Source organism: Miscanthus floridulus, chromosome 7 (genome assembly GCF_019320115.1).
Source record: "Miscanthus floridulus cultivar M001 chromosome 7, ASM1932011v1, whole genome shotgun sequence".
Classification (NCBI taxonomy): domain Eukaryota; kingdom Viridiplantae; phylum Streptophyta; class Magnoliopsida; order Poales; family Poaceae; genus Miscanthus; species Miscanthus floridulus.
The window spans coordinates 48,556,729-48,580,241 of record NC_089586.1 but is presented as its reverse complement, the minus strand read 5'-3'; the positions used below and the strand labels follow the sequence as shown (position 1 = coordinate 48,580,241).

Genomic DNA, 23,513 nt, shown 5'->3' with positions numbered 1-23,513 from the left:
TTGTTGAAGTTGGTCCTCAGATTCAGTGGCTGTTTGGATTGTGTCCTGGCCGGCGGCAGGCAACCATCTCAACCCTAGGCGATCAAAATTGAATGCCTAGGAATCATGCTTGGTTATGAAGCCTTGCCTGCGGACAAAACCTGAGTGTTGAGAGACGTGGAGCCAATATCTTGGGGTTTAGTGTTGCTCAATCAATATCTACGGCTACGGCTCAAGACCCAAAATCCTTGAAAACATAGGCCGGTCAGATAGATAGTCGAGGAGAGCGCTAGCTGAGTGTAAAAATCCTGTTTAGGTTTTGGTAATTAATGAGATAAAAGGTTATAACTTCATTTCGTCCAGGGGCTTTGACCTCTAACAGGTAACAACTGCCATCTCCGACCATAAAAATCGCAAATCACTAACGCTGGAAAAAGAATATATGCAAAATGCTCAGTCCTGGCTGAGCGGTAAATTATTTATTTACCAAATCCAAAGGTCCATAGGTATTTTAAAGCTAATCTATAGGCATGAACAGTACCCCCTGTACATGAATACATGACATGAATTTTAGCCTGTTTGATTTATGGCCTGCCCTCATGAGCCAGGCATTCATTCATCAGCACCCGACACTGGCTTGTTTGGTTAGTGTCCTAAGAAACTTGCCCAACAACTTTGGACACCTAGGATTGCTGCCTGACCAGGCAGCCTTTCCAGGATCCAAACCAAAAAGAAATCAGACCACTGATCGAGATTCTACACAGCACCAGGCAACTTACCTGAGTAACAACCAAACAGACCATTGAATGAACTGGTTAAGAGTCAAGACACCAGTAGAGCCTCACTGCATTTCAATTATAAACAACAACTGCCTCCATGCTACTCAAGTTCCCAGGATTACTCCTAAGGCAGATTCTTATTGACAGATCTAGTTTCAGTTTGTTTCAGAACACTTGAAACCATGCTTCCTGAAATATTCACGAAATCCATACATGCTCTGATCATAGTTGAACTGCAGGAGATACAATACATCGTCAGCTCAACAACAAAACATGAATTCAACTATTGAACGGAAAGGCACCAGCTTACAGGTAGCACTTTTACAGAATACTTTGTGATGTTAGGATCCACGCTCTTTCCTTGGCTTGCAGCCTAAAGTATAGAAAAAAAGTCAAGCCAAGACCATAAATGAAAACATCTTCATGGTTGTGAAAGAAAAATATCTGCAACTCTACAACCAATCAATAGCGATGCCTGAGGATGAAAGAATGAAAACAACATTTTGGCCTTGTAGGCAGCTGAACAAGTGCTCCCTCCATTTTTTTTTGAACTGTAGCTCCCTCCATTTTAAATTAGTGGGCGTGTAATTTTTGAATTGCTGTGCAAGATTAGAGGGAGCACACATGTTCCCAAGTATTTTTTACTCGCTTTTAGTCAAAAGTACCCCTGTAAACTAGTAACACACTAAATGTGCATGCAGGCTAGTAGCTAGTTCCTGTGAGTTGTTCGGCAAGCAGAAGTTTGTCATGTACCAATCTTGTTTCACTTATCATCATCTAGCCATGAGTACTAAGGAAATTATAAAGAATATAAAATATTAAGAAGGAAAAATTATCACAATACAATGATACTAACTTAGCAGGCAATGAGCTCACAACAAAATCACGCCTTGATCCACTATGCTGCTATCTGTTATCCCAGTTGGCACATTTTTTTTTAAAAAAAGCAGTGAAATAGTAACCAGAGAATGAATTAAAATTGCATGAAAGATCCAAACAAATACCAAGTAAACAAAGATAACCTGTTCTGGGCTGTAAAATACTTCAACAAATGGATATTCATTCCATTGCCTGGTGAGGCAAAACCCTGGATACTTCGGGCACTCAACCTGATGGCAGACAAGAAGATGTTCAATGGTTCCTTGCTGGAGGCAAGCCTAACCAAAAAGAACCGACCCCTCCCCCCCCCCCCCCCCCCCCCCCCCCCCAACCTCAATCAACTTGCTTGTCTAAGTGAAACAGGAAGTTGAAAAAAGAACATATACTAAGCCATATATGCAAACATAGACAACACATAATTTGATCAAGTGAAGCTAAATACAACAACAGAAAACATTGATTAAGGATAGATGTAACATCAGATCAATTTACACGGTAAAATTAAAATGAGCCAACCAGGAACAAAGTTTATAGCTTTATCATTCAGATAAATTATAGTTTTAATAAAAAGGACGTACCCAGTGCAGAGAGCTCCCGCTCTGTGCGGGGTCTGGGGAAGGGTGTCAGTGGCAAGCCTTACCCTCGCCTATGCAATGCGAGGTGACCGCGACTCGAACCTGGGACCTTCCGGTCATAGGTGGTAAGACTCTACCGCTTGCATCAGGCCCGCCCTTCAAGATAAATTATAGTTTTAATCACCAACAAAAAGTTGCACTTTAGGCATAATAGGCTATAACATGTACTCCCTCCATACTAAAAAATGAAGTCGTTTTAGATAGCGACACGGTCTTCAAAGCATAACTTTGACTACTTATTTTTATAAAGATATTTATCAAAAAGTGATATATGTAATTTTTTGTGAAAGTATTTTTCAAGACAAATCTATACATATAGTTTTCACATTTCCAAACTCAACAACTTAAGTTATTCATGATTTATATTCTCAATGTTTGACCCAAGCCTTGTCCAAAACGACTACATTTTTTAGTATGGAGGGAGTATAGTTTTAATTTAGGCAACAAGTAGTCAATGAAGCACCATAAGTTCACAGTCTTATCCAAATTAGTTCATCAATTAGAAGTGATCTGACAAGACTAAGAGGAATTTTTCTTGTAAATGTAAAATGAAGAGTGGCTTACTCTGACAAACTTGACATGCGGATAAAATGTAGCAGCAGCCTCTTCCAGTAGTTTGTCAAGATGCTGTGTATAAGTGCACCTAACAAAATGCAATTTTCAGGATTGAAGTGAGAACTGCTCATGAGGATTTGCTATTCGAGTTAGTTTTTCTGAAAAAAAAAATACAGCAGAGTTAGTATACTTAATAGTAAAGGCAACAAGTACAGGCCTGCCTTCATGCAGTAGCTGCACAAACTGACGCTCAGATGTGAATGGTATAATTCTTGAAGGCCCTAGGTCCTTGGGATATCCAGTGTAGTAACTGTAATTTTCAAGATTAAGATAGCATTAAGACGTAGTGTTACATGATAAAATAAAAAGGCAATAATGAGTTTAGTTCCAAGAACAAGTATATCTACAGGAAGGAAAAATACTGTAACACCCCAAAGCCTCCCTACCTAAGATGTCACCACAAGGGATAGAACTAGAGCAAACATTGACAATTTTGGCAGCATCTCCCCTAAAAATAAGAGTAACGCGGAAGCAAAAACATATAGAAAGATATGAATAAGCTTAACAACAAGATATAGCATCCTAATGAGCAGGTAAACATCAAACAAAGTCTAGAAAGACTTCCCAACAACAACTACAAGCCAAAGTTAGGGTTAACCAATAAATAGGGACAGTTAGACAGCCTGCATGTGCACCTGGGCCATCGGCCCATTATGGTTAGCTATAGATTGATTGATGTTATTAGGCAAGGAGATCCGACGGTGGTCATACTTCTATAAACCAACCTAGGGTCCTCCTTGCCTACATATGTAACCTTGCCATTGACCTCCTAATCAATCTTTCAATGGGCCTGTTCATTTCGCTGAAATTTGGCTTATGCTGATTTGTTGTGAGAGGAAAACATTGTTTGTTCGCTGAAAAATACTGCTAAAGAACAGGGCGAATTTCCTGTGCCATACTCTGCTTTCAGGGACTTTAAGTTCTAGTACTATTATTATTATTATCATCATCATTATTATTATTACACAACACGAGATTTCATGAATGTGTTGAGTGTGCTGCTACTTTCCCACCCTTCAAGCAAAAGCCACTTGAGTGCCTGGAAAGATAGAAAGGGTGCTTGAGATAAAAATCTCAGCAAGTAAATTGCTTTAACAAGCTTTTTAAACTACAAGTTCATTAAGCATCAATTCAATCTTCAATTATATGCAAACCAACAATAGGCAATGAGATAATTCCAACAAGTGATACATCCTCATATAAGATAAAGATTAGTCATCGCCAAACCTTGGAGAAGCATAACTTCTCACAAACTCTCCCAAAGCCTTAGTCCAAGGCTTTCATGCCTAAAATCATAATGCATATGCAATGCAAATGCCATGTCTCCTGCCTTCATACCCAATAAGGTATGAAGCTGCATCATTATGCCCAATAAACGATGTTGTACCGGTACGGTTGCAGCTAGCAAGCGGCGACATAACTCCATATGCCAATGAATGCGTTCGATGCAATGCAAATGCCATAAGAAGAATGATAAATAATCACATATAGCACCATGAGCATCTCTCCATGTGGACAACAAGCCTTGTTCCACTAAATCAACATGAGCATCATCAAACCACAAGTGTTGGACATAGATATTCAAATAGAGAGCATAGAGCATGTCACAAAATATTATATCATGGTTGAGAGGTAACATTATATTGTATTGGGTTCTGAAATTTTAAGGTGGAGGTAGAATAAATAACAAGTTAAAGCTTGTAGCAAACCACCACTATGTTTACTTGCCTCCAATGAAGTAATGATCGCTCTATGTGTGATCCGAAGCACTACCACCTGCTTAAGTAGTATAATATCAGAGGTACTACTCATTTCAACAAAAATAAACAGTAGGTAAAGTGCTCCTACGCCCCAACCCAACATACAAGCAAAACAGCGAACAAAGCACCAAGTCAAGTGCAGCAATGCTACTGCACCTTTTATATTTCAATCCATTAAGGCTATGATACCAAACAAATACACTTTTGAAATCTACACAACAAGGCATACAACTTTCATGAAGATCATATATTTTTATCACGCCTTAAGATGGCCTAAACTGTTGTTACAAATAGGCTTTAGAAATTGTCTAAGAATTGAGACAGCAGGCTTTACATTTTCATATATCCATATCCTTATGTGGCCAAAAATTATGCAATTTTCACCAGATAGCAAAACATTTCATGATCTACAACTTTCATATTATGCACATTTGCATATAGGGTCCACAAGATGGCCTAATGCATGAGCAAAGCTTAACTGAAAATTATGCAGAGAAAATAGTACATCTAACTTTGAAAATCTAGAGTTCGTCTTATCCAATAGTCATGATCTTTACCAATTTGTAAAGCTAATGAAAAAGTACGGTAAATCTCTTATGATTTGTACAATCCCATCATGCCTCTAAGGTTCTCCAAACCCCCCTAGAACAAGTTCTGTCTAGAACTTTGTCAGGGAAAGATAACTTTCTTAGAAAAATCATAACTCCTGAACTACTTATGCTAAAATTATGAGCTAATAGATCTGAAAGTTCGCTAAAACTTACGTATTATCCACTTTCGGAGAAAAACACATTTAGGTTGCAGAAACTACAAGAACAGCTACAAGTGCTCAAACTTGTTAAGTAGTAGAATCCTAGATTTGATTTTCAAAAGTGATTCCTCCCTCAAAACCCCTAAATTCTAAGACAAAATTCCATAGAAAACACCTCAATCAGAAGACCCCAAGGGGAAAATTATCTCACCTTGGCTATCCCCAACCTAGGGAAGCAAGAAACAGTGGGGAAGAAGTTGATCTACACCCAAGATGCAGCTCTACTCGATCCTCTCCTCCTCTTCAATCCATTTTCCCTCTTTTCCCCTAGTTATTGCTGATTTAGAGGAGGTGCTAGAGAGGGAAGGGTGCAGGTAAGAGAAAGGGGGCGTAGGGAAGAGGGAGGTCAGACACACGAGAAAAAGAGAAGCATACCAGGGGAGGAACACTCTCTGCAGAGGGTAGAGGGGGAGGGGGAGTTGGGGCTAGGAAGGTCGTGGGCTGGATGGGCCTTGGCCCTCTTCCAAGCCATTTTTTGATGTGTTCAACATCAAAAACTGAAAGAAACGGGCTAGACGGGCCAAAGCCCAGCCAGCCCACCACCTTCTCAGGCCCAAGTCGCCCCCAACCCTAGAATTCACATTCCAGACCCATCAGCCACTCACCCTTCTCCTGTTCGTGCTCCTCCCCTCCAGCACGTCCCCCCCTTCTTCCTTGCGTCCTCACCCTCTCCAACACATTCCCCAAACCAGTAATAACCAAGGGAAAGAGGAAAATGGATTGAGGACGAGGAGAGGATCGAGTTGAGCTGCAACTTGGTGTAGATCGACTTTCCCCCATCTGTTCTTGCTGCCCTAGCTTGGGATAACCAAGGTGAGATGATTACCCCTTTGGGTCTTCTGATTGAGATGTTTTGGATGGTCTTTGGTCTTGGTATTAGTTATTGAGGGAGGAATCACCTTTGGAAATCAAATCTAGGATTCTGCTGCCTGACAGTTTGAGCACTGTAACTGTTCTTGTAGTTTCCGCAACCTAAATTTATTTTTCTGCGAAAGTGGATAATAAGAAACTTTTAGATAATTTTTAGATCTATTAGCTCATGAAATTCTGTGATTTTAGCATAAGCAGTTTGGGAGTTATGTTTTTTCTAAGCAAGCTGTCTTTCCCTGACAAAGTTCTGACACAGAAGTGGATCTAGAGGTTTTGGAGAACCTTAGAGGCATGATGGTACTTTACAAATCATTAGAGTTTTTTAGTACTTTTCATTCAGTTAGCTTTCCATATTGGCAAATATCATGGCCTTTGGATAAGAGGAACTCTAGATATAGATTTTCAAAGTTAGATGTATTGTTTTCTCTGCAGAATTCAGTTAAGCTTTGCTCATGCATCAGGCCATCTTTCTGACCCTATCTGCAAATATGAGTAATATGAAAGTTGTACATCATGAGATGGTTTGCTATCGGGTGAAATTGCATAATTTTTGGACATAAGGATATGGAGATATGAAAATGTAAAGTCTGCTGTCTCAATTCTTAGACAGTTTCTGAAGCCTGTTTCTAACAACAATTTAGGCCATCTTAAAGTGTGATAAAAAATATAAGCTCTTCATGAAAGTTGTAGGACTTGTGTGGATTCTAATAGTTTATTTGGTTGCTATCATAGCCATAATAGATTGATTGATACAAAAAGGTGAAGCAACACTGCTGCAGTTGGCTTGTTGCTTTGTTCTCTGTTTGCTTCAATGTCAGGTTAGGGCATAGGAGCGCTTTACCTACTGTTTATATTTGTTTAAATGAGTTCTCTCTCTGATATTATACTACTTAAGTAGGTGGTAGTGCTTCAGATCGCACATAGAGCGGTCATCACTTCATTGGAGGCAAGTAAACATAGTGGCGGTTGCTACAAGCTTTAACTTGTTATTAACTCTACCTCCACCTTAAAAATTCAGAACCACAACTAATACCCTATGGCCTTTCAAACCATGTTTCTTTCATTTGACTTGTCCTCTATGCTTTCTATGTGAATATCTATATTCATTTACTAATGGTTGATGACGCTCATGTAATGGAATGTGGCTTGATGTCTCTATGGCGAGACGCTCATGATGTTATATGTGGTATATCTTTTCCTTTCTATAACATGGCATTGCAGCAGAGTTTGTTACCTTGTGCAGTCCTAGGATTTCCCTTGCAAATACCTTGGGCTGCCTCTCTCTACTAAGAAGCTGACCACTAAGAAGCTGACCAAGGAATAATTCCAGTCAATCATTGACAAACTTGCTGATCAGTTACCTGGGTGGAAAGCAGACACGGGCAGGAAGGGTGGTTCAAGTACAACATGTCCTGATTGCATCAGCTGATTTATGTGGCCATGGCGACTGATCTACCACCATGGGCTATTAAAGCCATTGATAAGATTAGAAGAGCCTTCGTACGGAGAGGTCTAAAGGAAGCAAATGGAGGGCACTGTCTCATCTCTTGGCCCAAAGTGTGTCGAACTCGGGAGCTTGGGGGATTGGGAATTGCTGACCTAAAATACCGAGGATATGCATTAAGGACAAGATGGTCATGGCTTAAGAAAATTGAGCCAAACAAACCATGGGCCTGTCTACCACTAAAAGTATTCAGGAACTAGGACCGAGGGTATATGCTTTGGTTCCTAAGAGAACATCAAGCATGCGTACGGTGAGGGACACCCTTTGTCATGGGAAATGGCTTGAAGATATCCAAGGGGGAATTTCTGTGGAAGCCTTGATGGAATTCTTAGAATTATGGGATGTGTTATCTGATGTGGAACTTTCAAGAGGCGATACATGACAAGCACGTTTGGAGGCTCTCTGGTTCTGCAAAGTCTGCATATGAGGCAATATTCCAAGGCACCACTTTATCAGACCCTATGAAAGAATTTGGAAGTCATGGGCCCCCCAAAATGTCGCTTCTTCATGTGGCTGGTCGCTCACGACCGATGTTGGATAGCTGACAGGTTAGCTCGGCGAGGTCTTCCCCACCCTGGACAAATGCCTTCTATGCGACCAGGAAGAAGAGAGCATTCAGCACCTCCTCATTGTGTGTGTGTTTGCTAGACAGTTCTGGTATTCTCCTCCTGTGTGGGGCTCTCCTCCCTCGTCCCACAACCTACTGATTCAATCTTGGATGATTGGTGGGCAAAAGTGGAAGTAGTTGTTACTGGTGATGCAAGGAAAGGCCTAAACTCACTCATTATCCTTGGCGCCTGGAGCATCCGGAAGAACTGGAATGATTGTACCTTCAATGAGCGGCTCTGTTTCGCAGGAGCTAAGGGTCTATCCCTGCTCACAGCTAGGGGAGCTTAGATTGAATCTTAGAGGTCATTTCTTCCATTCTGTAAAAGATGATTGAGTCTTAGCTCCATAGCTACTGAGTGTGTGTGTGTGTTCGGGTCTATGTATGACTCTTTTCTCCTTTTAACACACTGCGTGTTTGAGTAAAAAACATAAACATTGCATTGCATCCCATTCCTGCATTGGCATATGGAGTTGTGTCGCCGCTTGCTAGCCGCGACCGTACCGGTACAACATCGTTTATTTGGCATAACGATGTGCGGCTTCATACTTTGTTGGGTATGAAGGCATGAGACATGGCATTTGCATTATATGCATTATAATTTTGGACTATGGCATATGTGGCTTGGACTAAGGCATTGGGAGAGCTAGTGAGAAGCTATGCTCTCCAGGGATCGGTGATTATTAATCTTTACCTTATATGAGGTCGTATCAATTGTTGGTTATATCTAATTGCTTATTGTTGGATTACACATAAACAACTTTTAAAATCAATGCTTATTGAACTTGTAGTGTAAATAACTTGTTAAATTATTTTACTTGCTAAGATTTTTATATCTCACACCCCCTTTCTATCTTTCCAGGCGCTCAGGTGGTTTTTGCTTGAAGGGTGGGAAAATAGCAGCACACTCAGCACATTCATGTCATCTTTTAGTGTGAAAACTTGTGCTATAATAATAATAGTACTAGAACTTAGTCTCTGTTAATTGGTTAACCTTAACATTGGCTTCTGGTTGTTGTTGGGAAATCTTTCTACACTTTGTTTGATGATGACCTGCTCATTAGGATACTATATCTTGTTGTTGAGCTTATTTATATTCTCTCTTTATGTTGTTGCTTCCGCATCCATGTTTTTGAGGCGTCGCCTAGTCGTCGCCTAGTCGTCGCCTAGGCGACAAGGCGTGGCAGAGGGGCTGGGCGTCGGGGGCGCCACGACCTGGAGTGGTATGGCGTCCGCTTAATCGCATTAGGCGTCGCCTAGGACTGGTTTGGCGTCGGGCGGACGCCTACAAGCTCGCCGCGGACGCCGGATGCCAGTTCGCGAGGGGAAGGGCGCCAAAAGACCGTGGCCCTCGCGGTCGCGGGAAATCGACCGCACAAAAGGAAATCGACTGCGCGGTGGCTGCGCGGCGGGAAATCGACTGCGCAGGGGGGAAATTGACCGCGCGGGAAGTAGATAGGCCCTTCCGCGCGGGAAATTTACCGTGCGAGGCCTTTACCCGCGGCCACGACTGAGATCGAGGGGAGAGGAAAAGAGAAAGGCGGTAGGAAGACCGGGCGACCGGAAGAGGAAGAGAGAAGGCGGCGGGCTTACCTCGAGCTCCGCTTGGCTGCTCCTCTGCTCCAGTCCACCGGCCGGCCGCCCCTGCTTCGCACATCGCGACTCTGCCTCTGCCTCGAGTCCGCATATCCGTCCACACCTGCTCTGCCTTGCCTTGGTCGGGTACTTCCCCTTCCGCCTGGTATGCCTCTCGTCTCCTCTGCTTTCCCTCCTACCTCCTCTGCTTTCCCAAATATTTGAGGCGTGTACTCTGCAGTCTGCTTTCCCTCCCCTCCTCTGGAGCCATCTGCTTCCCTCCTCTTCCTCTGTTTCCTTCCCTCTTCCTCTGTTTCTTTCCCTGTCTCTCATGCTTTGTTACAGAGAGGTGACTGGAACTGCTCGAGTTCTTTGTTTTTACAGTTACAGCTAATAGCACAATGGCGAGTACATCTTCCATTACCAGCAATTATGATATTAGAAACTAATTTGTTGCTATTGAGTGATGAGAGATTTCAGATTTGCTATTTTGCTACTTTATTATGTTGTGCACTAGCACTCTTGGTAGCTAATTTATTATGGTATTACATGCTAAGACTTGCAATATTAAGGTATGATTTGCTTCTGAATTTTAGTAGCATATATATTAAGATGATCATATGGCGCCTAATAAATGTGTGTATGGCGTCGCCTAGGCGTCCGCCACAAACGCCTAGGCGTTGTGAAGGGGGTCGGGCGCCGCGCCTCGCCGTGGCGCCTCAAAAACATGGTTCCGCATTGCTCTTGTTTTAAGGGGAGATGCCGCCAAAAATTATTGTTGATCGCTCTAGTTTCTATCTGTTGTGGTGGCATCTTACGTAGAAAAAAAATGATTGGGGATGGTCCCCATGGAGCAACCATGGGCACCCACCGTGAATTTGTGACACGTGTCCATGTGCTTGCATCCAACAAATAAATTTGTTCCATAAATTTAGGAGGAATAGTTAGAAAGAAAAACCACATCTTTCTCATGCGTTAGATGCATACACATGGACACACGTCACAAATCCACATTGGGTGCCCATGATTGCTCTATGGGGACCGTCCCCACCCATTTTTTCCATATCTACAAGCCAGCTCATGCATTGTGTGTATTGACAATTTACTTAAGATTTAGGTCCACATCTACCATGACTTCAGGTGCTGGGAAACTGTTTTTGCATACTCAATGCTCTATTTTAAATTCTAAATGATGTAGATCAACACAAGGTATGCTTTGAAGCCAAGATGACTGGTTCACATTACAAACAGAGCATAGTAGTGAAATGACTAATTGAAGAATGTGATATGAATGACAGGAGGCATGAAATCAACCTTTCTAAACCTTAGTGAAAAGACAGGTGGCAACCACACTTGTCACTACTGAAATGTGACATGAGCCAAGAGCAAATGTAGGCTAAGAATGAGTTCAAAATCTATCCTACATTCTTATATATAACAACAGCAACAAAGATTTTCAGTCTCTAGGGTAGGCTAGAATAAAAACCCAACATGAGCAACCAACAAAAACAGATAAAAATATATCTTCTGATCTAATTGGAAAATAATAACCATTATCAAATAGAGCATGTTCAAATTTCTCTCTAATAATTTAAAATATAGCTAAGAAAATTAACTAGAAAGATCAACTGTTAGTTATACATTCTTCTACACTCCATAATAGTCTGTTAAAATGAAATTAATTGGCATAACAGCAGTATGATTAATAGATAAACGTAAACTTGTGTGAGCTGCATATTCACCAGAAAAAAAATACAAATGAATAATGAGCTGGAATGCTTAAAGACAGTACATGTATCCTTACTTGCAGGTTGACCAAAGTTGGGAAGCCATCCTATCAAGAAAAGACTCATTCATCATCTCTAAGGATCCAATGCAGTTCAGATGCACTTTGTCCTACAGTAATGAATAGATTACATTAATGATGGACAAAAATAAGAATGAACTGATAGAATCTTACATGACTTTTTCTTTCTCGAACACAACCTTTCTCACACAAAAACATAAGTACGTAAAATTGAACATTTGTCTCCCTCACACTCCTACCACTCTCAAGGGCAGGTGCTGTATGTATGATTAACATAGAGGAACTGCTAACCGAACAGGAATGGCATAAGTTAGCAGGGCCTGTGAGCACCAACCAATAGCTTCCCTCACTGCACCACAGGATCAATTGGCCAAAACAGAATCAGAACTAAAAATATCACAATCATAGTAATAGTTCAACATGAATCCTCCAATGACATCAACAAGCTAACATGTTAGGTGGAACTTTGAAAGTGTTAAACAGTTAGTTCTGCAGCATAACCAGCATTTCAATAACATGAAAAATCATAAAATAATCTTAGAATTTGCAAATTATTGCATAAAGCAATCAATATATCAAGTTACACCCTTACACAAATTTCCCATAAATCACCCTAGAACCCAAGTGGCAACAGGCAATTAGAGAAAAATTCCCTATTGAGCATCGGAATATGACACGGTTCCTTATTTAGCACTGAAAGATAAAATTTGCCAATATAGCATTGGGTTCATTTTTTGTTCCGTATATAGCACTGCCTGTTAAATGTGGCATCTAAGAGCATCTCCACCAGATCGCTTATACTCTCTCCTATCCCTTAAATAGGAAATATAACAGCCTGCAGCAGATCTCCTATCACATCTCCTATCCCTATATTCTTTAGAAGATCTCCTAAATTCATCACCATCTCTCCTAAAGAAAGGGGAGACCCCTCCCTCTCCTAAATCAAGATGAGGTTTTGGCAATCTACTAGACCATAGGTTTCTTATATCCTAAATTTACTTCTGAAAGATGTCATATAACTGGTTAGAGGGGAGAAGGAATAGGAGATTTGGTGGAGATGCTCTAACACTGCCAACTGCGAGGGGAAAAGACCACTTTACCCCTGTTTCACATGTAGCGCCATTACATGTTAACAGTGATATTTTATTGTACAGATTTTTTGACAGTACCATTTTCTTATATTGACCATTTTTTGACGGTACAACTTTTTTGGACCATGAATATTTTTTGGCAGTACAAGTTTTTTTGCATAGATTATTTATGGCGGTACAATTTTGTGAATAATGATCATTTTTTTACAGTACCAAACTGTACACCAAGTCCACATAGGCACATATACACAAAATTGTGTGTTTGGTACTGTCCACAAAATTGTACTATCATAAATAATCTGTGCAAAAGAAATTGTACTGCCAAAAAATATTCATGGTCCAAAAAATTATACTGTCAAAAAAATGTTCAATGTAAGAAAATGGAACTGTCAAAAAAAATCTGTACAATAAAATATCATTGTTAATAAACTGATGTGGCTGCACATGAAACAAGGGTATAAATGGAATTTTCTGCTTGTAGTTGACGACGTTAGAGACCAAATTTAGCAGCAGTGCTATATAGGGAACGGAAACTGAACCCAGTGCTATATTGAGAATATTTTATCTTTCGGTGCTAAATAAGGAACCATGTCATCTTCCTGATGCTAAATAGGAAATTTTCTCTAACAAATTGTTTGCCACAAAGCAATAGATCTGATGTTTCACAAATATGAGACAATGCTTGAAACTGTCATTCACCAAAATGAAAATAGCACATTACAGTGCCACAGGAGAATCGAAAATGAAGGAAATAATCACCCAATTCCAATACAACCCAGTTGCCGCATCACCGATATGTCCATGATGCCCTAGTCTGCAGGCCACAGATCCCAAGCATGGCCAGCCCTGCCGTACTCCCTACAGGCCTATACCGCTGGTCTATGCTCATCCTACTCATCACCCACCACACCTAAGTATTGTGATTTCACCAAGCACTAGTGCAAATGCTGCCTACCCACACCAATCGAGTATAAACCAGGGCAATGCAAATGCATAACAGATACGAAAGTTATCTGACCTTAGAATGCATTAAAAAAACTAAGATAACTAAGACGAATACCAGGCAAAAACATGGCATAGTCCAATTACTTGGACAAGGAATACATTGTATCATAATTCGTCGGTAAAACTAAGCTCGAGATTAGGCCAACCACAATAATACAAATTAGTCATCTGAATATCGACTGCTCTTAAATAAATACGAGATTAATTCTTAACAAATTCCGGATCGACACTCATGAACAATTCGGTTTTCTTTGGCCTATCCTCCGTGGAAAACAAAAAGATCCCTATTTACGAAGTGGAAGTACAGATGAGAGCAGAGCCAGCATATGCCATGGGTGTACAATTGTGTACCCGATACCTAAATAACGAAGCTGGTAGGCATAATACATGTATACACAGATCCGAACACAGACATTAGGGTCTGGGTCACTGGGTGCTCGGTTTCGCAAAGCAGGAAGAAAAGAGAAGGTATGGTAGGCATACCTGGCGGCTGCTTGTCGCCGGAGAAGGGCCCGACGACCTGGGCACCTGGCGTAGGGCGGTGGCGGCGGCGACGCTCGCCTTGTCGTCGCCGCCAGAAAGAAAGGCACAGAGAGAAATCTACGTCAGACGGACGTCCTGACGCCCGATGCCATGCGTTGGCCATCCGACGGAAGGCAACACATATGCGCGATGCGGCCCAAGCTAGAAGTGCGAGCACCAGCTAGAAATGATTTTCGCCAAATTTCAGCCCAAATTCTAAACTCGGTTGATGACCGGAGCAAGCACATCCCACACCCATTTTCATTTCATCCGCGAGTGTGTTGACCATGGTAGCGTGGGCATTGATCATGTTCATTTCGTACTGAATGGCAATGGGCTGATATCCTGTCCGAGGCCCCCCAGACAAACCCAACAAAATAGAGATTAACCCCTGATATATACACTACAATGCAGATAAAAAGTCTACTTAACCCCTTCGATTAGTTGGTAGTTGTCTATTTCACCTACTCGAGTATTCTACTCCTTAAACTATTGAAAATCGTCTAAATAAGACGATTTTAAAAGTGGTTTCGTTGATGTGACATATTAAAAAGTATATATATAACCACCTAATACATCAAGCATCGACTATATAACCCCGACACCCTGTCAACTATAAAACCTGAGATCGTAACCCTTAAATCGCCTAATAATGTTCAAGTAAACCCAAGAAGGTTTTCTAGGGGGCTAAGTAGATTTTTTTTTCTCTAAAACGCAAGGTTCACCCTACCGGTTTGAGACATAAATATCGGAGGGGATCGAAAGAAACGAAAATCTCGAAAGCCGGTGAAAATACACTGAGATTTCGATCAAAGTTCAATTCTACCTAAAATTTTAGCTAAAATTTGAAAACCCTGAGCCAAATGGAATTGAAATTATCAGCGAAGGTCACTAGTAGGAACAAAAGTCTCTGATTTTCAGCGAAAACCGGCCAAAATTACAACGCCAACAAATGACAACGGATAGATGAAGTTCTTGATGTACAGCATGTTCGCTTATTGGTTTCAGTTAGGGCTTATTAGCCAGCTAACAGTGTTTTCATCTCACAACAAACCAGTACCAGCTGGGCTTATCAACCCAGAAACCAATCAGCGAACATGCTCGTTGTTACATATACAAATGCCAAGCGCTGATAACAGGCTGGCATACAACTATGTTTTTTTTATTAATATCATTCTCTCCACTTCATTTCAAACTGTAAGTTTTTCTGGTTATTCGAGATACGTAACTTTTACTGGGACGACACAGTTCAGAAGCTAGAGGTGCAGCCACAGCCGACCTAGCTGCAAGCTGCAGCGAACGGAGCCTATGGACGTGTAAGCATAATAAGCATTCCTGTAGGCCTGACGCTGGCTTTCCTTCTCCTTAATTTGTGTTCCACATCAGCTCGTTTTGGGTGATCTACTCCATAAACAGCCTCCTTCCTTCAGAAGGCAAATATCGTGAAGAACAACAAAACAGCAATAAATGGATAACCCAAAGAAAGGAGCAGGAAGCGCAACCAATCAAATTAATGCCAAACCAGGAGTAGGTTCATACCATGTATCTGCTGCCCACCCAACAGGCTTCTCTACTTTCATAACTGATTTAGTGTTTCTCAGACTCCAGTCCATGTGTACACGTCTAGGTCTTCACCATCGCGTTGGTGTTTAAGCCTAGGCACTAGGGATAAAAACGCATCAGATACGGACGGATATTACCGATATTATATTTGTTTTCATATTTTTGTCCGGATTCGAATTTGAATACGGATAGTGTCAACTATGTCGGATAGGATACGATTGGATATCGACATAATAAATATGCGATTTGAATATTCGGATACGGATACGGTATCGGATGTTGGATATCCGGACTCGGATACGGACAGATCTCAACCCCTCTAAACGAATTCGGTTTCGAATACGGTCGGAAAATATCCGTACCGTTTTCATCGCTACTAGGCACCCACAGCGAGGAGAGGTCCTGCATATCTACATCCAGCCACAGCTGCTCCAGACTACCCAATTCCTCGACATGTCTTAAACTTGGACACCGAGCTACCCGTAGCAGTCTCGCATGGGGAAGATTTGAGTCCCTCTCTAGGCATTTGCATCCAGAAATTAAAAGGCCATTTGAGAGGAACGGGAAGTTCTCCACCATCTTAAGGCTGCCCACACCTCTTAAACGGAGATACTTCAACATGGTGGCCGCCTGTCCAAGCTGACGTGGGAGGGCTAAGTTCCAACTCATTCAATCGTGGTAGCAGCTGCATTTGTTAGATAATTAGGCATTTTCATGGTCAATTTAATCCAGAAATAAAACATCAGTAGATTCGTGACGATATATATGTGTATGTGTATATCACTAACAAATGTTACAGCATGCAAGTATGACATACCGATCGGTAATCAGAGAGTTAAAAGTGTACCCAGCGGAAGATCTCATGCCGATGACATCGGAGGCTCCATTCACACCAGACATAGTGCGTTACTACTTACTCGAAGTCGTGGACCACAGTCGATGCAGGAAGGTGTTCGCAGTGCAGTCCCACGAACAGTCACCAGGAAGAAGACACCTTGCTGTTCTGCGAGCGATCACCAGGAAGAAGACGTTTGTGACGTGGACGAGCAGTCGTGGAATCGCTCCCAAAAACCTAATCGCCGCACACCCCGTGCAAGGTTCGCAGGCGGACGAGGGTTCTGGAGGCACCTGCTCTACCGTTGCTCCGTGCGCACAGAGGTACGGGACGGGGAAAACCAAATGACGGCTGAGATGTGGTCTCTCATAAGTGAAGGAAAGATTGGACTGACGGAGGACTTCTACTTTTATGCCTACGGCGGGGAGGGAGAAACCTGTTATGAACGACGTATAGGAATAAGAAGTAAAGAATCAAGCCACAGAGGAGACACACGATTTAACGTGGAAAACCCCTCCAATGTGAAGGGGAAAAACCACGGGCACCAGCCAGCAACAATCTCACTATCTCAAGAGTTTTGGGTTACACGCCTATGGCTGCTTACAAGAGAATCAATCTCCACAAAACCCTAGCAAGGGTGAAGAGACGGTAACTGGCGCAAGCCACGCCCGCCTGTCCGCTCGCTCGCCGCCTGCCTACCTGCCTGCCACGCCCACGCCCACGGCCTTGGCCCGGCTCGGCCGGCAGCGGCGGTGGCGGTGCGCGCGCGTGTGGCACTCTTGTGTCCTTTTCTCAGCTTCTCAATTAAGATGGATAATTTCCAACCAAATAAGCTGAGTCAACGTTCAGTTAAAATCCCGTACGGTATTAAACCATACAACGCTTAATGTTACGGACCATAGAGTTTTATTTGATTTATTAAATATTATATGGGCTGAAAGCATCTAGGCCCCTAGTTGGGTTTCGGTGATTAATGATAATACGTTATTACTGTGACTAACGTGTGTTTTGCATAAACAATTGAGTTAGATCACGGTAATGGAGATCGATTGGGAATCATGGTTGTCATGCCCCTACGATGGAAATCATTTCGGTTTTCAAAGGATGGACGACAAGGTTAAGGATGGACTAGTTCTAAGTGTCGTTTGGAGTTGGAGAGACACTTAGAGTAGTTTAGGACTTTGTTTTTCCTTTGGCCGTACTATTGAGGGAGGTATGAACGGGTAGCTTGATCTAGGTAAGTCTAGTGAGTTAGGTGTGGTACACACTTGTTAAAACTAGCACTAGGTAGCTCCACAACAGCCCTTTGATCCAATGGAGCAAACTTCATTCACATATGTTCGAGAGTTGGAAGTGAATGGAGGGTCAAATACTGACCGGACGCTAGCTCCGGTGTGACCGGACGCTGGCTCAGGGTTCGGTCAGTTCATTTGACCAAGGTGAAAGCATCTGGAAGTGACTGGACGCTGCAAGGTCATGTCACCGGACGCTGAGGGCCAGCGTACGGTCGACTCCAATAAGGTCCCAGAGAGGGAGAATCCTGATCGGACGCGTCCGGTCAATGCTAACCGGACGCTAATCAGGTTCCGGCTACTGACCGGACGCTGCTCAGCAAGTGACCGAACGCTGGGGGTCTAGAGTCCGGTCGACATCAGTAAGGTTCCAGTGAGGGGAAAACTTGACCGGACGCGTTCGGTCAGTGTTGATCGGACGCTGTCAGCGTTCGGTCAACTCTTAACCACTGGAGTTCGGGGTGTACTGACCGGTGCATCCGGTCAACATGATCGGAGCGTCCGGTCACCCCGCAGAGGCACATAATGATTCGTTTTTCAGCCGGTGTTATAAATACAACCTTCGCTCGTGTGTGGGGATACTTTTGCTCATTCCAACAGCTGAGAAACACCTTAGAGAGTGCCAATAAGAGTAAGGTCCTAGCGAGGTGATTGAGATTTGAGAATCCCAAAGAGAGCCCTCATTAGTGAAGATCAAGAGTAGCAAAGTGTGCATCCGCCTTCTCATTAGGCTTGTTGTGGTCAAGTGAGAGTTTGTGCTTGTTACTCTTGGTGATCGCCATCACCTAGACGGCTTGGTGGTGATTGGGAGCTTGGTGATCATCCGGAGAGCTTGTGGATGATTCAACTCAAGTTGTGAGCGGTTGTGGGTGATTCACCGTGACGGAGTGTTGAAGAATCAACCTGTAGAGAGCACTTGATCCTTGCACAGATCAAGGGAGTGCTACACCCGTTGCACGGGTGCTCCAACGAGGACTAGTGGGGAGTGGCGACTCTCCGATACCTCGGCAAAACATCGCCGCATTCCTCCTTCTCTATTCACTTTGAGTATTTACTTTGAGCATTTACTTTGAGCAATTCAATTCGTGTCTTTACATTCATAGAATTGCCATGCTAGAGTAGGATTGGAATTTAGGTTGCAAGTCTTTTGTGTGGTAGAACAATTAGAAACACTTTCTAGGCACAAGGGGTTAATTGGGCTAACCATAGGATTTATTTATTGCAAAGAAATTTAGAATTAGCCCAATTCACCCCCCTGGGCATCTTGATCCTTTCAATTGGTATCAGAGCCTCATGCTTATGTATTTAGGCTTAACCGCCTAGAGCAAGATGTCTCATGGGGATGGACCTCCGCCTATCTTTGAGGGAGATGACTTTCCTTATTGGAAAATTCGCATGGAGACGTATCTAGAGGCTCTAGATGTTGGTATACTTAGAGTCGCCTCACAAGGCTTCCCAAAACCTCGGGATGCTACTAACCTATAAGGCGATGAGGTGAATTACGATAAATGGAATGCAAAGGCTCAAAACACTATCTTTAGAGGCCTTTGCAAAGATGTGTTCAATCGGGTGAGGAACCATAAAGACGCCCATGCACTATGGTCGGACGTTTGTGCGCTCCATGAGGGAACTAAGAGTGAGCGTGAGGAACGCTATCATCTTGTCATGAAAAAGCTCAACTCTTTTGAAATGCTTCCTAAGGAATGTGCTAATAAAATATATTCACGTTTGAATGTTCTTGTAGAGGAAGTCAATGGGCTTGGACTCACTCAAATGCAACCATCTGATGTTGTAAGAAAGATCTTGAGTGTCCTCCCCATTGACAAATATGGGGATATTGTGACCGTGCTACATTAAGGTGATCTTTCCACCGCTACACCGACACAAATCTTGGGAAAGATCAATGTTCATGAGATGTACATGCACATCACGCCACAAGATGGCTCATCCTCTACCAAGAAGAAAGATAAGGATTTAGCATTCAAAGCTAGCCAAGAGAAGGGCAAAGCAAGACTTGAGTATGAGAGCTCAAGTGAAGATGAAGTTGATAATGAAAGTCTTGCTCTCATGGTGAAGAAGACTGCCAAGATGCTAAAGAAGCTTAACAAGAGTGGCATCAAGTTTGATGGCAAGAAGAAGAAGAAGTTCTTCACTAGCTCTAGAAGGAAGCCAATCTCCGAGATGGATAGCTTCAATTGTAGAGAACTTGGTCATCTAGCACACCAATGCACTAAGCCCAAGAAAGACAAGTTCAAGAACAAATACAAGGGCAAGAAAGATGACTCAAGTAATGAAGAAGAAGAAGAGAAGAAGAAGAAGCCATACAAGAAGAGAGATGGCAATAAGAGGGATTTCCATAAGAAGAAGAAGAGTGGAAAGGCATACATTGTCGGTGATTGGCTCACGGACATTGACTCATCTAGTGCCTCATCCGATGATGATAGTGACAACAAGAAGGTGGCCACAATTGTTATCAACTCTTCATCATCTTCATCGCAACCACCGCCATCATCCTCTACACACCTATGCCTTATGGCCAAGGGTGACCGCAAGGTATCTAACAATGATGATAGTAGTGATGATGAGCATGCTAGTGATGATGATAGCGATAGTGATGATAATGAATATGAATCACCTACTTATGATGATCTTGCTAGATTACTAAAACAATACACTAAGATCATTATAAAAACTAGAGCTAAGAATGAAAAGCTAGAAGCTAAAAATGATGCTCTTTTAGCAAAATGTGATGTAGCCGAAAAGGCTAGTGTTGAGCTTAGAGAAGCAAATGATGCTATAACATCCAAACTCAAGGAGCTCAAATCTTCTAAGAAAGAGCTTAAAGATAAACATGATAAACTTGAGAGGACACATAATGAGCTCATCACTAGCCACAACAAGCTAAGAGAAGAATATACCACTCTTAAGGTTAATCATGATACTCTTGTTATTGCTCAAGAATTCTTATCCAATGAGCCACATGATGCTACTAACGATGTTGTTAAGATTGATATAGCTACATCATGTGATGACTTGATTATTGAGAGCATTGAGCAAAGTTCTAGTAGCAAGGGCAAGCAAGTGGTTGAAGCCGATGACTATGATGAGTTTGTCAAGCTCAAGAATGACAATGAAAAGCTCAAGAAAGATCTTGAAGAACTCAAAACCACCAAGTCTATTGTGCTAGAAACTATTGTTCATGATGATGGTTTGATCCTTGAGAATGAGAAGCTCAAAGATGAGAACAAGAAGCTTAAGGAAGAAAAGAACAATGATGCTCACAAGGAAGAAAACAAGAAGCTCAAGTTGGAGAAAGAGCATCTTAAGATTGGATTGAGCAAGTTCACTAGAGGCAAGCATCTTCAAAGTGAGCTACTTATGAACACCGTCATAAAGATGGATAGAAGTGGCATTAAGTACTTGGCAAATCAAGAGAAGAAGGCTCAAGCTCAACAACAACATAAGACCAAGCCAAAGCCAAAGAGATGTTTTGAGTGTGGACAAGAAGGCCATTTTACTCATGAGTGCCAAACTCCACCACCACAACCCTTGCCCAAGCATGCTAGACATTTTGCCTTCAATGCTCACTACATGCTTAGAAAGGATTCTAGTGGGAAGATGAAAATGATGTTCTTAGGTCCTCCAAATAATAATAGGCCTAAGAAAATTTGGGTTGCAAAGTCACTTATTGAGAAGGTGAAGGGCCCTCAACAAGTTTGGGTTCCTAAAGCTTAATCTCTTGTGTGTAGGTGAACTACAAGACCGGTAGAAAGTCATTAGGTTATTGATAGTGGTTGCACACAACATATGACCGGTGATCCTCGTATGTTCACCTCACTAGATGAAGAAGTAGATGGACAAGAAAGAATCACATTTGGAGATAACTCAAAGGGCAAGGTCAAAGGATTGGGCAAAGTGGCAATATCAAATGATCATTCCATCTCCAATGTGCTATATGTTGCTTCATTGAGTTTCAGCTTGCTATCCGTTGGACAATTGTGTGATCTTGGCTTCCAATGCTTGTTTACCGAGAAGGAGGTTGTTGTATCCAAGAAGGATGATGATCATGTGATATTCAAAGGATTTAGATACAACAACCTATATCTAGTAGACTTCACCTCCGAAGATGCAAACTTGAAGACATGCCTATTCACCAAAATAACACTTAGGTGGCTATGGCATAGAAGACTTGCTCATGTTGGGATGAGCTCACTCAAGAAGCTTATGAAGAATGACTTGGTGAGAGGGTTGAAGGATGTGACGTTTGAGAAGGACAAGCTTTGTAGTGCATGCCAAGCCGGCAAGCAAGTTGCAAATACCCATCTATCAGGTACCATAAAACGGGGTACCCCGAGCGTACACCAAAAGAGGCACTAAAGTCCCATCAACGGCAAAGTTAGAGGGTAAGCCATGGGCTCATAACCAGCCCCGTCCGAGCCCACCCGGCTCTCCGCATCGCCTCAGGCCTCTCACGGGAGGTCTCGGCATCCTAACGCAATTTCCGCCTCGTGCGAGGCCTCTCACGGAAGGCCTCGGCAAGGAGCCCAATCTCCGTCTCGCGTGAGGCCTCATTCTCCGTATCGCTCGAGGCCGGCTTGTCCATAGCTAGTCACCCCCGCCTCGATCGATCTTTCCGACAGCGCGTCATGTCCCATTAATACGTCAACCACTCTCGCAATCTCAGCCGGACGACGGCTCGACACCGTGGAGTGGCCGACGGGATGTGAGGTCGCATCAGTGCCATACCAGCTGAGACAGGGCACGACGGGGATTACCGGTCACTGTATTCTGACACTGTGCCCACGATCAGTGCCCACACTACACTGTGCCCCGCGATCCCCGCCTCGAAAACAACACGACACGAACAGCCTGGCCCGGGTCATCACCGCCTCCGAGCCAGCACACCAGATCAACTGCTCTCTCCAGGCCTTGGCACTATGCACCAGGGTCTCGGCTATCTCGGGATTCATGTCTACCGAGACCCCCACTACGATGCAGCCTCGGCACCGACCGAGCCTCGGCCTCATGCATAGTCAGTCCATAGCAACTCGCACGCTGACCGCTGCACCCACTCCGAGGCAGCCCTGGAGCTCCCATGATGCACAAGATTGGATGTGACCAGCATGCCGCCCCAGTGCCCCAAGGACGGACCACTCCGATGACTACGCCGCCACAGGAACAGGCCACAGGGCTCGAACACGCTGCCTCTGTTTGCACGATGCCGTACAGTTAGCTCATGTACTACCCTTGTCCTCCCTTCAAACTATAAAAGGAAAGGACTTGGGCTATTTCGGGGGGACAGGCACTCACGAAGAACAACACCCTATAACACACACATTTCCTTGCCGCCTGAGAGCAACGTCTCAAGCAGCCCACATCACACC

The 23,513-nt window shown here is 42.9% G+C and overlaps 1 protein-coding gene and 1 pseudogene across 5 annotated transcripts; both read right to left on the bottom strand.

The window, feature by feature from the left end:
* Positions 1-468: 468 nt before the first annotated feature.
* Positions 469-14,598, bottom strand: LOC136466959 (uncharacterized). Of its 5 annotated transcripts, none has more exons than XM_066465496.1 (8): positions 14,401-14,581; positions 12,061-12,170; positions 11,819-11,910; positions 3,018-3,137; positions 2,837-2,915; positions 1,781-1,867; positions 1,069-1,131; positions 473-991 (listed from the first exon to the last, which is right to left on the bottom strand). In XM_066465496.1, exons 3-8 carry the CDS (start codon positions 11,872-11,874, stop codon positions 914-916), a joined length of 483 nt encoding a protein of 160 aa, XP_066321593.1. In that variant the 5' UTR covers positions 11,875-11,910; positions 12,061-12,170; positions 14,401-14,581; the 3' UTR covers positions 473-913. The 5 variants fall into 5 exon arrangements, with proteins under 5 accessions (XP_066321595.1, XP_066321594.1, XP_066321593.1 ...); XM_066465495.1 differs by having other exon boundaries at positions 474-991; positions 12,113-12,170; positions 14,401-14,580; XM_066465497.1 differs by lacking the exon at positions 12,061-12,170 and having other exon boundaries at positions 471-991; positions 3,045-3,137; positions 14,401-14,583.
* A 1,242-nt stretch (positions 14,599-15,840) lies between these two features.
* The window catches only part of LOC136465479 (putative disease resistance protein RGA4), a 66,671-nt pseudogene continuing 58,998 nt past the window's right edge, over positions 15,841-23,513 (bottom strand).